General features: G+C 45.5%; 1 protein-coding gene across 1 annotated transcript in view; it reads left to right on the forward strand.

Moving 5' to 3' along the window:
- Window positions 1-433: 433 nt before the first annotated feature.
- The window catches only part of LOC310791241 (E3 SUMO-protein ligase PIAS1-like), a 203,225-nt gene continuing 188,983 nt past the window's right edge, over window positions 434-14,675 (forward strand). Inside the window, exon 1 of the mRNA XM_083652922.1 lies at window positions 434-472. Coding sequence (XP_083509048.1) covers window positions 449-472 — 24 coding nt within the window. The 5' untranslated portion in view covers window positions 434-448. The remainder of the gene's footprint in view (window positions 473-14,675) is intronic.

Raw genomic sequence — 14,675 nt, forward strand, 5'->3', positions numbered from 1 at the left:
TTTGTCATATATATATATATATATATATATATATATATATATATATATATATATATATATATATTCTGTTCTATTGAATGCATTATGCCTTATTGGCATGACAGTTTACAAACAACAAACAAAGTATGTAACAAAGTATGTAACAAGAAATTAATCATCAATTAACCACCATTACAGAAAAATAATCCCATCCCCTTCTATTCTATTCTATTCTATTCTATTCTATTCTATTCTATTCTATTCTATTCTATTCTATTCTATTCTAAATCTATTCTAGTCCATGGATGTAGTAAAAGTTCTATTCTATTTCTAGTCTATTCTAGTCCCTACATGAAACGTTTTGTCATCTTGAACGCACCCCTGTCGCACTCTGTGCGCGTTCACGCAGCGCTCTGCACGTCCCAGTCATGTGACCACACCTCATCACGCTTGCGCAAAAAAATACAAGATGGCGGAGAGTGCGGAACTGAAGGTAAGGCGCAGCTTGAAATCATTATAAATTTACTCGGGTTGGCGAGCGTTTGAATGCCAAGTCTCATTGTGCGTCCGTTAATTAACGCTTCGGAGGGTTGACATCTGGTCACATTTGATCTTTTTGCGCACAAACCCAACTGGAACTTTATCTTATCCACGAGCGCCACAGCCTGCACCAGCATGTTTTTGTTGATATTGAGACCCGCTTGTTCGCGCTAACTGGCCGTTTTCATCTATAACACAAGGTACTGGGCTAAGCATTAATTTACTGACTTTCTCCCATTCTCTGTACTTTATTTTGATCGTGAAGACAGTGGGTCACTTCATGACATGATACCTGTTTTATAGCAGGATTTTGATAGAGATTAGATGTTTTTATATTTATTTCTGGAGAAGTAGTGGCGAGCATCGCGCGGACCTGCTCCAGTCGAGACTGTCAAAAAAGGAGGGATGAAATAAAAAATAAATAAAAAAAACATGTGACAGCAGCTAACGTTAATATTGGACAGACAGGTGTTTAATTATTTCAGTTCGTGTCGATATCATAACCGCACCACGTCTCTCGAGCTTGAAGGAGAGATGTTGCCTGTTTTGGAGCCGGTTGGAGCAAAGTACCGGTAGCAATCCCTTGGCTCAATATGCAATGATCTTCACTTTACCTGTTGATGACACGTGTGTTTAAAAAACACACCCGTTTAGATTGGTAGATAAATAACCCGTGTCGGATCAGGAAAGAGGAAAGATCAGGACAACAGTGGGTGGCTATAATTTCCCATCACTAGCCTGTCTGTCCAGACATGCGACTTCCTATTTCGTTTTCGTTTTGCTTATTACAACATTGAAAACCTCCTTTTAGCTAGACGAGTAAATCGGGGTTAGATTTATTCAGCGGTTTATTGATCTGAGTGGTTGGGCTATTTTTAGTCAATTCCCAGTTGTGTTTCTATTGCCTGCATCATGAACATAGTGGATCTATAGATGCTCAGTGGTGTCAGTGTCAGCTTTTGTTTAGCCCGTGGCTACTAGCCTTAATCCCGTCGTACTACTACTGGTTTTTGTAAATCTTCTGAAGCTGAACTGTTTCTAGATAAATCTAAAGCACATGGCACACCATTCAAACAGACAAACAACAGACAAACACAGATGTTGGTTCGGGGTGCCAGGGCTGTTGTTTGGTCCGATTCGGCACGTTAATCCTTGTTTGTCTCTGTTTAGCCCATGGCACACCAACCAAACATTCTACAACACAAGTTGTTGGGCTCAATACATAAGACATGAAAAGCCAATATTGCCATGAACCAGTATCAGTATGCTATATTATTGTATTATTGTTATTATTGTGTGTGTGTGTGTGTGTGTGTGTGTTTGCGCGCGCAGCCAGCAGCCCAACTAACTTGCAGACAGTAACATTAGTTTTCTTCGCTTGCTCGTTAATTCAGAAATGCTATTTCCTACTCGGGAAAAGGTCAGTGAATAAATATATGTACATGATTAAGCGCTGAAGCTAATGGCTAGTTCTGCTGATGTGACGTTTTTTTTCTTTACAGTGGCTGTTGTTCATGTGTGAGATTAATGTGGGACGTTTCTTCTCATTGGAGTAGATGTGTCAAATGTAACATCTTTAAAATAACCTTTTTCCCAGTTGGAGGTGGAGATATACTTTCAACCTGAGCTCAATGTAACTCCTCAATATACATTTATAAGGCCTCTACTACTGCATAAGTGAAACTGCTCAAACCGGGCAGTCATGATAATTTTACACAAAAATACTAATATTCCACCAAAAGTGTAGTGAGCTGAGAGACCCCAGAAACAAGACTTGTACCCACTGACTTGAGTTTTCTGTCTCAAGCGTTTTGTCATACTTTATGGTGGTTGCCTTTGATACTTTAAAATGTGCTGCTCGTGCAGCTAGCATGTTGCTGTGAACAAAGCATGCTGCACACACATGCTCCTCTGCTCCCACCCAGTGCCTTTTAGGATTGATTGACTTGGAGTTAATCCAAGCGTGACCACGAGTCAGTTGTGCTGCCTGCTGCCTCGTCAGGGGTCGATGACAACCTTTCTAGGTTGCCTTAGTGCACTCATCCTTTCTTTAAAGGGAACTAATACTTGTATACATGTTGACATGTGGGTCCTGGGCCACTGGTGTGTTGGTCTTATTATCACTATTGATGCATCTATAGGGATCTAGATGAACCATAGGCTACACTTTCACACCACATTCCTAGACTCCTTTCTATTTAATTGCCTGCTGTAACGAGAAGCAAGTGTTTTTCTCAACTTAAGCAACCTCCATATCTTCCCATTTCATCTCCTTTACACATCTGATATTTTTGCAGGTTTATTTTCCATACTGACTAAAGCTGCATTCACACCGACCTATTAAAGTTTTTCGCTGGCATCGAGTTTACATACAAAGTCAATGCAAATGAGCGATTGAGCGTATATTCGCCCGGGAGAAAAATCGCTGGTCGTCCGAGCGACAGAGACAGAGCGATAGGGAGAAAATTCGCTCGTCGCCCGAGATGAAATAACCCAACTCGAGCGAAATTACGCTGGCATCAGTCGCTCGCTGTTCAACGCAGATTGGCTGCCGTGTGCGAGCGAGTCAAGGATCACACTGGCTTGGAACAAACCGCTGGTTTATTGTGTGGCAACAAACCACATTGACAGCTGATTGACAGACTGACAGCTGACATGAAGTGAAGTCTGTACTACCGGTATAGAGCTCGCGTTAGGAGCACGCTGATAGGCTTAGCTTGTAAACAACTACGGCGGCTCGTAGTGGACAAACATCATGACATTGCGTAACGTTATAGCCCCCAGATGTCCGTCAATTATTGTGCCTGTTGACGAGCGATTTAAACAGAGCGACAGAGCGATTCCAAAGAGTTGAATCGAGCGACGGAGAGAAAAATAAATATCTCGGTGTGAACACAGCTTAACAGAGGTAGGAAGATCACAGCGTCAGGAGGATCCACTGCCTCCTCCAGTTGATAGGAGAAGACTCTGAGTTACACTTCAGGTTCATCTACACATGTTCATGCTGAGTAATCATTATTGTGGGTATGAGCTGTCCCAAACAAAGTTCATGTGGTTGCATCACTGAGCTCGATTATTAAATAGGGTTGCACGGGGCGATCATGTGATCCAATCCATCAAATGAAACTCGTGCCTGTTGTTGTTGTTCAGTATAGTTAAAGGAAAAAAGCCAACGAACCTGTTTTGTTGTTTTGGCCTGAAATCTCGTTGGATTTAATTTATCCTCCAGAATGGAGGTTGGTTGGGGGGACATGACATAATTCCAAAAACACTTGTCATTTGTGCAGAATAGATTAACGTATAGGTTTGCATTGCATTGTGTTTTGTTCATGATTGTCTGAGGCTCAGATAAACAATGCTCCTCCGTGTGATGGCAGCTTATACAGTGAATGAATTGATGCACGGATCTGCACTTGGTATGAATGCCTGCCTTGCTTGCAGTCAGCTCAGTGTTAATGTAGGCAGTGTTGCTGCTAGACTCTTAAATAGTCACAACAATGCATTGAGTTTCGTAGGAACCTCTTTGAACCATCTTCTCTGTGTAGCTGCTGCTGCAGCACCCTGGCAGTAGGAATAACTGTCTGCGCGCTGTCGGCTTATAGGGGGAGACAGTCTATTTGTACAGCCTGTGGCTAGGTTAATCCCTAATGATACAGGCCTTCTTCTCCGCGCACTCCCCTGCTTTCAACACCTGCCTACCGCTCTCTCACTGTCATTGTCATTATCGTCACGGTTGATGCTTACTTTTAAGAGTGCCAGACGTCTGCAGCACAGAGAGACGTCTGCAGCACAGACATCGTCGGCACAGTGAGTGATGACTGTTTTCATCCCTGGGTGTGTGTTTAAAGTGGGTGTGTGTCTGTGTGTGTGTGTGTGTGCGCGCGCGCTCACACAGGCACGTGTGTGTGTGTGTGTTTATACGTCTGGCGTGTGTTTTGAGCTCAAACTGGTCATTATAGAGTTGGCATAGCATCCATCTGAGACACACAACCTGTCTGGGCATGTATAAATCAGATTGATATAGGTGGATTTAAATATGATATATTTTATGCACACAGCAGATTTATTTAAAGATATCATTGCACAGCAGAATATCTGGATATCTCTCACACAACATGATGTTGGCGCGGCATGTTTTCTTTTTTGCAGACTTCAGAGCTTTTTCATCTTCTTCTTCTTCTTCTTTTTTTAGAGTAGAAGCAGCCTCAGAACTTCACTCTGCTAATTACTCTAACGAGACCTTGAACCAACTGTTGGAGAGCGTTAATCACCTTGTTCTTAATATTTAGTCAAGTTGATCAACCAGGCTTCCAGATCCAAAATCACAGTGTGCTTTGTCACTAGTTGAGCCTATGTGATATCTAGGCCAACACTGAAGCCTTATTCTCGTGACGTCTTTGTGCCCTGTGGTCGTCAGCGTCAGAACACGTCTGTCTGTCTGTCTGTCTGCAGTCATCCACTTCCTTCACTCCTCCCGGGCTGATTTTGCAGGACCGCATTGTTGCCGTGGAAACATGTCACAGTCGGGGATCTTGGGACGGACATGGTAGCCGCTGGGAGCTCCATCATGGACTTCTGACTGAAAGGCGCAGGCTCTTCGCCAAGAACACACAGACACAGCCGGCCTGTTAGCGTTTGTTAGGGTGTTGTACCAAGAACACACAGACACAGCCGGCCTGTTAGGGTTTGTTAGGGTGTTGTACCAAGAACACACAGACACAGCCGGCCTGTTAGGGTTTGTTAGGGTGTTGTACGAACACACAGACACAGCCGGCCTGTTAGGGTTTGTTAGGGTGTTGTACCAAGAACACACAGACACAGCCGGCCTGTTAGGGTTTGTTAGGGTGTTGTACCAAGAACACACAGACACAGCCGGCCTGTTAGGGTTAGTTAGGGTGTTGTACCAAGAACACACAGACACAGCCGGCCTGTTAGGGTTTGTTAGGGTGTTGTACCAAGAACACACAGACACAGCCGGCCTGTTAGCGTTTGTTAGGGTGTTGTACCAAGAACACACAGACACAGCCGGCCTGTTAGGGTTTGTTAGGGTGTTGTACCAAGAACACACAGACACAGCCGGCCTGTTAGGGTTTGTTAGGGTGTTGTACCAAGAACACACAGACACAGCCGGCCTGTTAGGGTTTGTTAGGGTGTTGTACGAACACACAGACACAGCCGGCCTGTTAGGGTTTGTTAGGGTGTTGTACAAGAACACACAGACACAGCCGGCCTGTTAGCGTTTGTTAGGGTGTTGTACCAAGAACACACAGACACAGCCGGCCTGTTAGGGTTTGTTAGGGTGTTGTACGAACACACAGACACAGCCGGCCTGTTAGCGTTTGTTAGGGTGTTGTACCAAGAACACACAGACACAGCCGGCCTGTTAGGGTTTGTTAGGGTGTTACACAGACACAGCCGGCCTGTTAGGGTTTGTTAGGGTGTTGTACCAAGAACACACAGACACAGCCGGCCTGTTAGGGTTTGTTAGGGTGTTGTACGAACACACAGACACAGCCGGCCTGTTAGGGTTTGTTAGGGTGTTGTACCAACAACACACAGACACAGCCGGCCTGTTAGGTTTGTTAGGGTGTTACACAGACACAGCCGGCCTGTTAGCGTTTGTTAGGGTGTTGTACAAGAACACACAGACACAGCCGGCCTGTTAGCGTTTGTTAGGGTGTTGTACCAAGAACACACAGACACAGCCGGCCTGTTAGGGTTTGTTAGGGTGTTGTACGAACACACAGACACAGCCGGCCTGTTAGCGTTTGTTAGGGTGTTGTACCAAGAACACACAGACACAGCCGGCCTGTTAGGGTTTGTTAGGGTGTTACACAGACACAGCCGGCCTGTTAGGGTTTGTTAGGGTGTTGTACCAAGAACACACAGACACAGCCGGCCTGTTAGGGTTTGTTAGGGTGTTGTACGAACACACAGACACAGCCGGCCTGTTAGGGTTTGTTAGGGTGTTGTACCAACAACACACAGACACAGCCGGCCTGTTAGGTTTGTTAGGGTGTTACACAGACACAGCCGGCCTGTTAGGGTTTGTTAGGGTGTTGTACCAAGAACACACAGACACAGCCGGCCTGTTAGGGTTTGTTAGGGTGTTGTACCAAGAACACACAGACACAGCCGGCCTGTTAGCGTTTGTTAGGGTGTTGTACCAAGAACACACAGACACAGCCGGCCTGTTAGGGTTTGTTAGGGTGTTGAACACACAGACACAGCCGGCCTGTTAGGGTTTGTTAGGGTGTTGGACGAGACGAGTTTTAAGTCGAGCTGGCCGATATGGACAATATAGAATATGTTCGACCAAACACCTCGATATCGACAACACCTCGATATCAATATTGTGACCATATTGTAGGGATCACTATTGCTGCTTGCACACAATATTTTTTCATAAATCATAAGTTAGGTGGCTATAAAGTAGGGGTGTCAAAATGAATCGTTTAATCGATGCATGGCGATGCGGATGTGTGAATCGAATCGTTGACGGATGAATCGTTGAATCGTTTGTTTAAATTTCTGTCGACGTTCAGATTTTAAAGCACTTTCTAAGTAAAAAAAGGGACTTGATATTTATCTGACTGCTTGTATTAATTCTTGAAAAAGTAGCCATGTTTGTGCAGTAATAATATAGAAAATTGAGGATGCTTTGTACTTTACTACTAGTACTTTGCTGTACTCCAAGTACTTTTGATACTTGGAGCTGCAATACTTTGAGCTGTATCGAGATGCATCGTGGAATCGAATCGTTGGCAGATGAATCATAATCGAATCGTGAGGCCAGTGAAGATTCACAGCCCTACTATAATAAAGACAAGTGGGTAAAGGCAAATAATAGAACAGCTGGAAGAGTCTGGAAGTCAGAAAATAAAACTATAACGTAGCCTAAACACGTACTCTTATGTCTCATATCACAATATCGATACAATATTAATATTATCGCCCGGCTCCAAGTTGAAGTATTGAAGCAGCGGTAAAATTGATGGTGAATCAAGAGGGATAAATAAATGATTCTGTCATAGAATAGCTCTTCTTTACCCTGCGGTGTGGGGCTGTCAAACCCTCACCTTCAACTTCATCAATCTCTCTCCCAGCTGCACACATAGCTCTGTGCAGCTTGTTCTGTGCAGAACTGAAAGTTCAGAAGAAGAAAGACAGCTTCTACTGTCACTTATGAGAACTTCTTGTTGTGACTCATAATTCACTTATGTTTTTACCCATCTGCCTGCCGTTAATTGTCTGCTGGTGAAACTGCGTGGTGGTGAAATGCATCAAGATCAGTTGCACTTTGTCTATCATAAAGCTTGAGCCTGAGTTTCTGCTACACCGTTTTTATGTCCCATCTCAGTACATGGTATGCAGGACATGTTGGAATGGCGCCTATCTGTCTGTCTGTCTGTGTCTGTCTGTCTGTCTGTCTGTCTGTCTGGTCTGGTCTGTCAGACAGACAGACAGACAGACAGACAGACAGACAGACACATTCTTCTTGCGAACACAATCATTTGCATGATATAAACTTCACATTTAAACAGGTTCCTCCATGTCACCATGTGATCTGATTATATTTTGGAGCACCGACCTTGCTGAATAAATTTGCATGGTAACGAGGAAAAACCTTTTCTTTGAAATTGCTGTAACTCCTTAATGGTTTGAGATACAGACTAGAGAGTTCATATTAATACCAGCCATCATGTAGGCTATTTATGTGAAGGCAACATTGACATAGAAATATTTGCTAAATAATACAGTAATTAGCTTAACAAATTACCTTATTTGCATAGGTTGTTTGAGATATATAGTAAGGTGCATCTAAAAAAATAATATCGTGGAAACGTTTTTTGTTTTTTTATTAAATCTTTGCATTTGAGTCAGAGTGTGCGGTCGCCTCTTTTTCATCTCTTTGGGTGACACCTAAAGGTAGAGAAGGTGCTCAGTGACTTGTCTGTACAGTGAGCTGAAAGGGTTAAAGTCTAAGAATAGAAGCGAGCACATATAGCCTCTCCAGTGACCTGTAACCTGAGGGACCAGCAGCTTAAGACACCATCATCTCAACACTTTTCATTCTCTCAGTCAGAACTAGGGACCCTGATCGTCCATCTCACTTCCTGAAGATCTTTTGAAAATATTCCACACCTGCTACATCCACTCATCTCCAGTAACCAGTTTACTGTGGAAACTACTGACAACCACTATAGCATAATGTGTGATAGCAGCAGGTATTTCTCTCTATTCACCTTATGTTCAGACTTTACAGTGGGCCAAATTCTTCCAGGTCCTGTTAACACTTCCGGCGGTTACGGCGCAAAATAAAAGAGTTGTTTTTGGAGCGGACAGTGAAGGGGTAAAATAAAGAACGTAGCCTACTACTTTGAGCCGGTACACAGCAAGCAAGCGGAGTATCCACTGTTAGCCAGGTCAGATAACGTTATCGTCGACAATGACGAGCACTTTCTTGTAAAACATACCTGGGGCCGGTTGCACCAACTGGTCTTAACTATGCCTGGTCGTAACTCCTACGTCGGTCTTAGTTAAGACCATGGACTTACGCCTGTTGCACCAACACGGCTTATGTCTGGTCTTAACTATGCTGGTCGTAGCAATGCGCGTCCATGTGAATTGCCAGGGAATGCACCCTGATTGGATGATGTTGCAAAAAATGTGCCTCGCGACCTGCTTGGAGCACTGTGCCACTACGCTCTCTCAGCCACTACTGTAAAACACCCTCCCTCCTCCCATCCTCCCTCGCTCCGGGGGAAAAATGGCGGCTATTGAGCAGACAGAGTCAGTCTGAATGAAATTGAATGTAACGTTCCCAATTCTATGTATTAACTTCTAAAAAACTAACGGCAACATTTTGGAAGGCGGGTTAGGTTAACTAGTTAGTTATAATCTAACGTCGTGCTTTCAAAGACGGCGAACTGGCGGTGTTACGACGATGACGGTCAAAAAGGTCTCCGCGGAGATCTCTGTTACAGGCAGGCTCTACGCCTCCTCCTGACGAGGCGTAGGAGTTACGCCTGGTCTTAGTGAAAATAAGGCTTAAGTCGTCTTGGTGCAACCGGCGTAGCTGTTAGGTCGTAAAGTTACGACCAACTTAGCTTAAGACCAGTGTAAGACCAGTTGGTGCAACCGGCCCACCTGGACTCCAACAAAGAAAGCTTCAGATAGTTTTCTCTCCTCCGAACGCTCGAGCCACTTACGCCTATAAGACCCGCAGACGTTAACGTAATTCCCTGGAATGCGAGACTTAACGAGCCAGTTACATGGCGTTGCATTCTTAGACATTGCCGTTTGCTTTTATTTGGTATGTTACATACAATTGGCTAAATTATTAGTTAATTCAGAGTTGGATGATATTGGAGCAGCCAGCCATTTTATTTTATTTTATTTTATTTTTAGCCGGAAGTTTTGACACGACCACACAACCGGGTCAAATGGGCGTGGCTACATAAGGTGAATAGCATAATGTATGATAGCAGCAGGTATTTCTCTCTATAGGAAGCAGGTTGAGGAGTGCAGTGGATTTCACAGTGATGACTGGCTGCATGCTGAAGCTCAGCATGCGAAGGCAAGGCAGAGCGAAGCAGAGCTGCACTAGGTGGTAGCAAGCAGCCCGTAGTGTCATATTAATGTACTGACAGTGTTATAACAGCTGGCTTTAAAGGGACAGCTCACCCTAAAATCCAAAATGCATATTTTTCCTCTCACCTGTAGTGCTATTTATCCATCTATATCGTTTTGGGATAGCTGCCTGAGTTTTGGAGATATCGGCCACAGAGATGTCTGCCTTCTCTTGAATACAATGGAACTGGATGGCACTCGGCTTGTGGTGCTCAAAGCGCCAAAAAAATACATTTGAAAAACTCAACAGCAATGTCTCTTTCCAGAAATCATGACCCCGTTACTCAAGATAATCCACAGACTTTGTTGTGAGCAGTTTCATGTAGGAACTATTTTCTTTTGCAGTCTCATGTAGGAACTAGCTAGCAGCTAGCGGGTGTAGTTTGATCAAAATAACATTTTGATCAACTCAACATTGCTGTTGAGTTTTTCAAATGTATTTCTTTGGCACTTTGAGCACTACAAGCCGAGTGCCATCCAGTTCCATTGTATTGGAGAGAAGGCAGAAACTCTGCGGCCGATATCTCCAAAACTCAGGCAGCTAACACAAAACAATATAGATGGATAAATAGCACTACAGGTGAGAGGGGATATATGTATTTTGGATTTTATGTTGAGCTGTCACTTTTAAAAACAAATGAATGAATGAATGAATGAATGAATGAAAAATGATGAATAAGCCCAATAAGCATGAACAATGTGAAATTAAAAACAGGATGACATGAGATGACAGCAGCCAACTCGACAAGAATATAATAGGGAGGTAGAAACAAATAATCCATAATGCTTTCTGTAAAAATGCATTTTTTTAAAGTGATTTCGAGACTATTTGACATAGTTCATAAAGGGTTAAAAAGTATCTGAGATGCATGCAGCTCAGGGCCAAAGCAAACCTGGCGTTGGCATTTAATGGATTTGAGGATTGTATTGACAGACTGACAGACTGACAGTGTGCTGAAGACAGACTGACACACTGCCAGTGTGCTGAAGACAGACTGACAGACTGCAGCCAGTGTGCTGAAGACAGACTGACAGACTGCAGCCAGTGTGCTGAAGACAGACTGACACACTGCAGCCAGTGTGCTGAAGACAGACTGACACACTGCAGCCAGTGTGCTGAAGACAGACTGACAGACTGACAGTGTGCTGAAGACAGACTGACAGACTGCCAGTGTGCTGAAGACAGACTGACAGACTGCCAGTGTGCTGAAGACAGACTGACAGACTGCCAGTGTGCTGAAGACAGACTGACAGACTGACAGACTGACAGTGTGCTGAAGACAGACTGACAGACTGACAGACAGCCAGTGTGCTGAAGACAGACTAGGAGAAATATGATCCTATGCTGTGTTCAGTCTTCCTCAATAACCTGGCAAGAGAGAGAGCACATTGGTACTATTGACTGCTGCAATTTCCAAGTTGCCGAAGGCTATAATTTTACCATCAGATTATTGCAGTTGGCTTCAACAAGGTGTGCTGGTGTTGTGTATCATCTGTGTTCCTGCAAAACACAATGCATGCCAGCAGACACAGTGGAGCTCATACAATCAACACGGTGGCGCAGTGGTAGTCGCCTCGCACAGCAAGAAGGGTCCTGGGTTCGATCCCCACCTGGGTTGCTGACTGTTGGCACTGGGGGGTATGTGGCCTTCGGTGCCACGTGCCCAGGTGGGCTATCTCTTGAGAAAGGGCCTTTTTCTTTCTGTGTGCAGTTTGCATGTTCTCCTCACCTGAGCTTTCCTCCAGATAGAACCCTCACTAAGAAGACATCGTCTGACCAGGGATCACAGAGTAAGAGCAGCCTTGATTGGTTGAGAAGGTAGAACACAAATTTGATCTTAAAACTGATTCGATCAAACATTTACGCCTCCCCCTCCTTTTTGTCTTCTTTTTTTTTTTAAACATGTAGAAACAGAAATGATGTTGAAATATCTGCGTCTGCAGCGCATCATCACGTCGTAGTTTGTGAATGTGATGTTTAGCACAAACAGTTGCAACATACGGTCTCTCCTCACCGTGCAGTGGCGGCGTGGAGGGAAGGAAGCAGCGCTGAGATTGGATGATGGTGCAGCAAGCGAGCGGGCGAGCGAGCAGCCTCATGTGCTGTGCAGGCTGCCCCCTCTCTCTCTCTCTCTCTCTCTCTCTCTCTCTCTCTCTCTCTCTCTCTCTCTCTCTCTCTCTCTCTCTCTCTCTCTCTCTCTGATTGAAGTGCAGGACTGGACCACAGTAATGTGATTGCAGGGTCCCCAGGCGCTCGTAAGATGTAGCCTCACATGAGAGCAGCTCCTCTGATGAGAGCAGGCATCTGTGCTGCTCTCCTCCTCCTGCAACAGCAGCCTGCGTTCTTCTCACCACCCACAACCCCCTTCATCTTTGGTGCCGCCGACCTGTACCACGCTCTGTGAGATTAAAGCGAGGGTGAGGGCGAGTGCGGGGTGAGGGCGAGTGCGAGGTGAGTGCGAGGGGGAGGTGAGGGCGAGTGCCAGGTGAGGGCGAGTGCGAGGGGGAGGTGAGGGCGAGTGCCAGGTGAGGGCGAGTGCGAGGGGGAGGTGAGGGCGAGTGCCAGGTGAGGGCGAGGGGGAGGTGAGGGTGAGTGTGAGGTGAGGGCGAGTGCGAGGGGGAGGTGAGGGCGAGTGTGAGGTGAGGGCGAGTGTGAGGTGAGGGCGAGTGCAAGTCATCGCTCTCTTCCTTCCCCACCCTCCTCTGCTTTTCCAGATCCGCTGGGATCTTGGTGCCGGGCGCCTTTGTTCTCGTCTCGCCTTTTGTCCTCCCTTTCCTTTCATCCCTGCTTTCTTCACCCTTTCCTGGCGACTAACCTCAGCCAACATGGCTGCTCAGTGATGATCCAACAGGTGGTGACTTCCTGTTTGGGCCCCGGTTGATTGTGGGTAGTAGGACGGGTTGCCGTCGTCCTCGCCAACTGGTGGTTTGTGCAACACACAGCAGCCGCAAAGCGGTGGCATTTTGGTGGCTAACTACCAGCAGCGTCTACACCTGCACTGTTTTGGCACCTGACCACAAAACCCCTGGTGGTTGGTTGTCATCAAAACTTTAAGCAGTTTTGGCAACCGAGGGGGACGGGTAACAGATTGGCTCTATCTGCCTGCCGGGGGCAAGCTGGGACTAGATCTCTCTGCAGCCCGAGGCAAGATGGCACAGCATTTGACATTCTCCAGATGAAAAAGACATTCTGGACACACTACACACACAGACCCGTGGGTTTGGGTGTTCTGGGCTTTTGCTTGGGGAAGAAGAATGGGCCAGGTCCATGTTCTGCTTCCAAACTCCTCTGTTGGACTACAGTTTGTTCTTATATGATTTTGATAGCAGAGAGAGAGAGAGAGAGAGAGAGAGAGAGAGAGAGAGAGAGAGAGAGAGAGAGAGAGAGAGAGAGAGAGAGAGAGAGAGAGAGAGAGAGAGAGAGAGAGAGAGAGAGAGAGAGAGAGAGAGAGAGAGAGAGAGAGAGAGAGAGAGAGAGAGAGAGAGAGAGAGAGAACAACAGGAGGAGGTATTTCAGAGTTAAGCCTGAGTCAGAGAAGCTGGATGGGGGAGGGGAGGATTGAGGGGGGGGTAGGGGAGGAGAGAGGGAGGGGAGGGGAGGGGGGAGAGAGGGGGGGAGGAGCTGGCACACAGAACAGAGCCCTTGAGCCCAGAGTAGAAGCTTTATATAATGGCCAGGTAGTGTGCTCCCCCCCGCCCCCTCCCATCCACCCCCACACAACACACACACACACACACACACATATGCACCAACACACACATACACACCAACACCAACACACACATATGCACCAACACACACACACACACACATACACACACACACCAACACACACATACACACCCCCAACACACACATTCTGCAGAACCTTTGCAGGAACTGCTTGGCACAACATTATTAGCCTCACTATCTCTCAGTCCGTTGGGACTTGAAAGAACTGCATTACTGTTCTCCACCTTAAAAACCAAGTAAAGTCCAGCAGATTTTTACTTTTTTATTTTATTTTGAGCAAAAAGCAATCCTTAGAGCTTGTCTTGCAGAGTTGGACTTGGACATTTGCTTATAGGTGATCAGGATCCGAGTCCTGGAAAAGGAATAATGAAATATAGAGGGAACAGAAGCATAGCAGCAGCATAGCATTTATGACCAATCTGTTCAAGTTGATATGTGTTAAGTGTGTTGGTGCTGAAGGCTGACAGTTAGCCTCACAATCAAAGTATGACAGACGTCTTATCAGGGACTCCTGATTCAGCAGATCATCTAATTTAGTTAACAAGAGAAGAACAGGTTTATTATGTACCAGGGATACTCAACTTGCTTTGCCCGGGGGCCACTTTTGTGAAATGATAGAAGGCCAGGGGCCAGTTAATAAACAAACACATTTTTCTGTAGCGGATTGTAGGTTTTTGGGGTGTCAGCCGGAGTTTAGTCTGACAATGTTGTGCACACCGGATAGTTAGTTAGGTTAAGTACATACATAATAGGGATGGGCATTTCTAGCAAAAACACTATTCGAAATTCG

Source organism: Poromitra crassiceps (assembly GCF_964638095.1).
Source record: "Poromitra crassiceps genome assembly, chromosome: 16".
NCBI lineage: Eukaryota > Metazoa > Chordata > Actinopteri > Beryciformes > Melamphaidae > Poromitra > Poromitra crassiceps.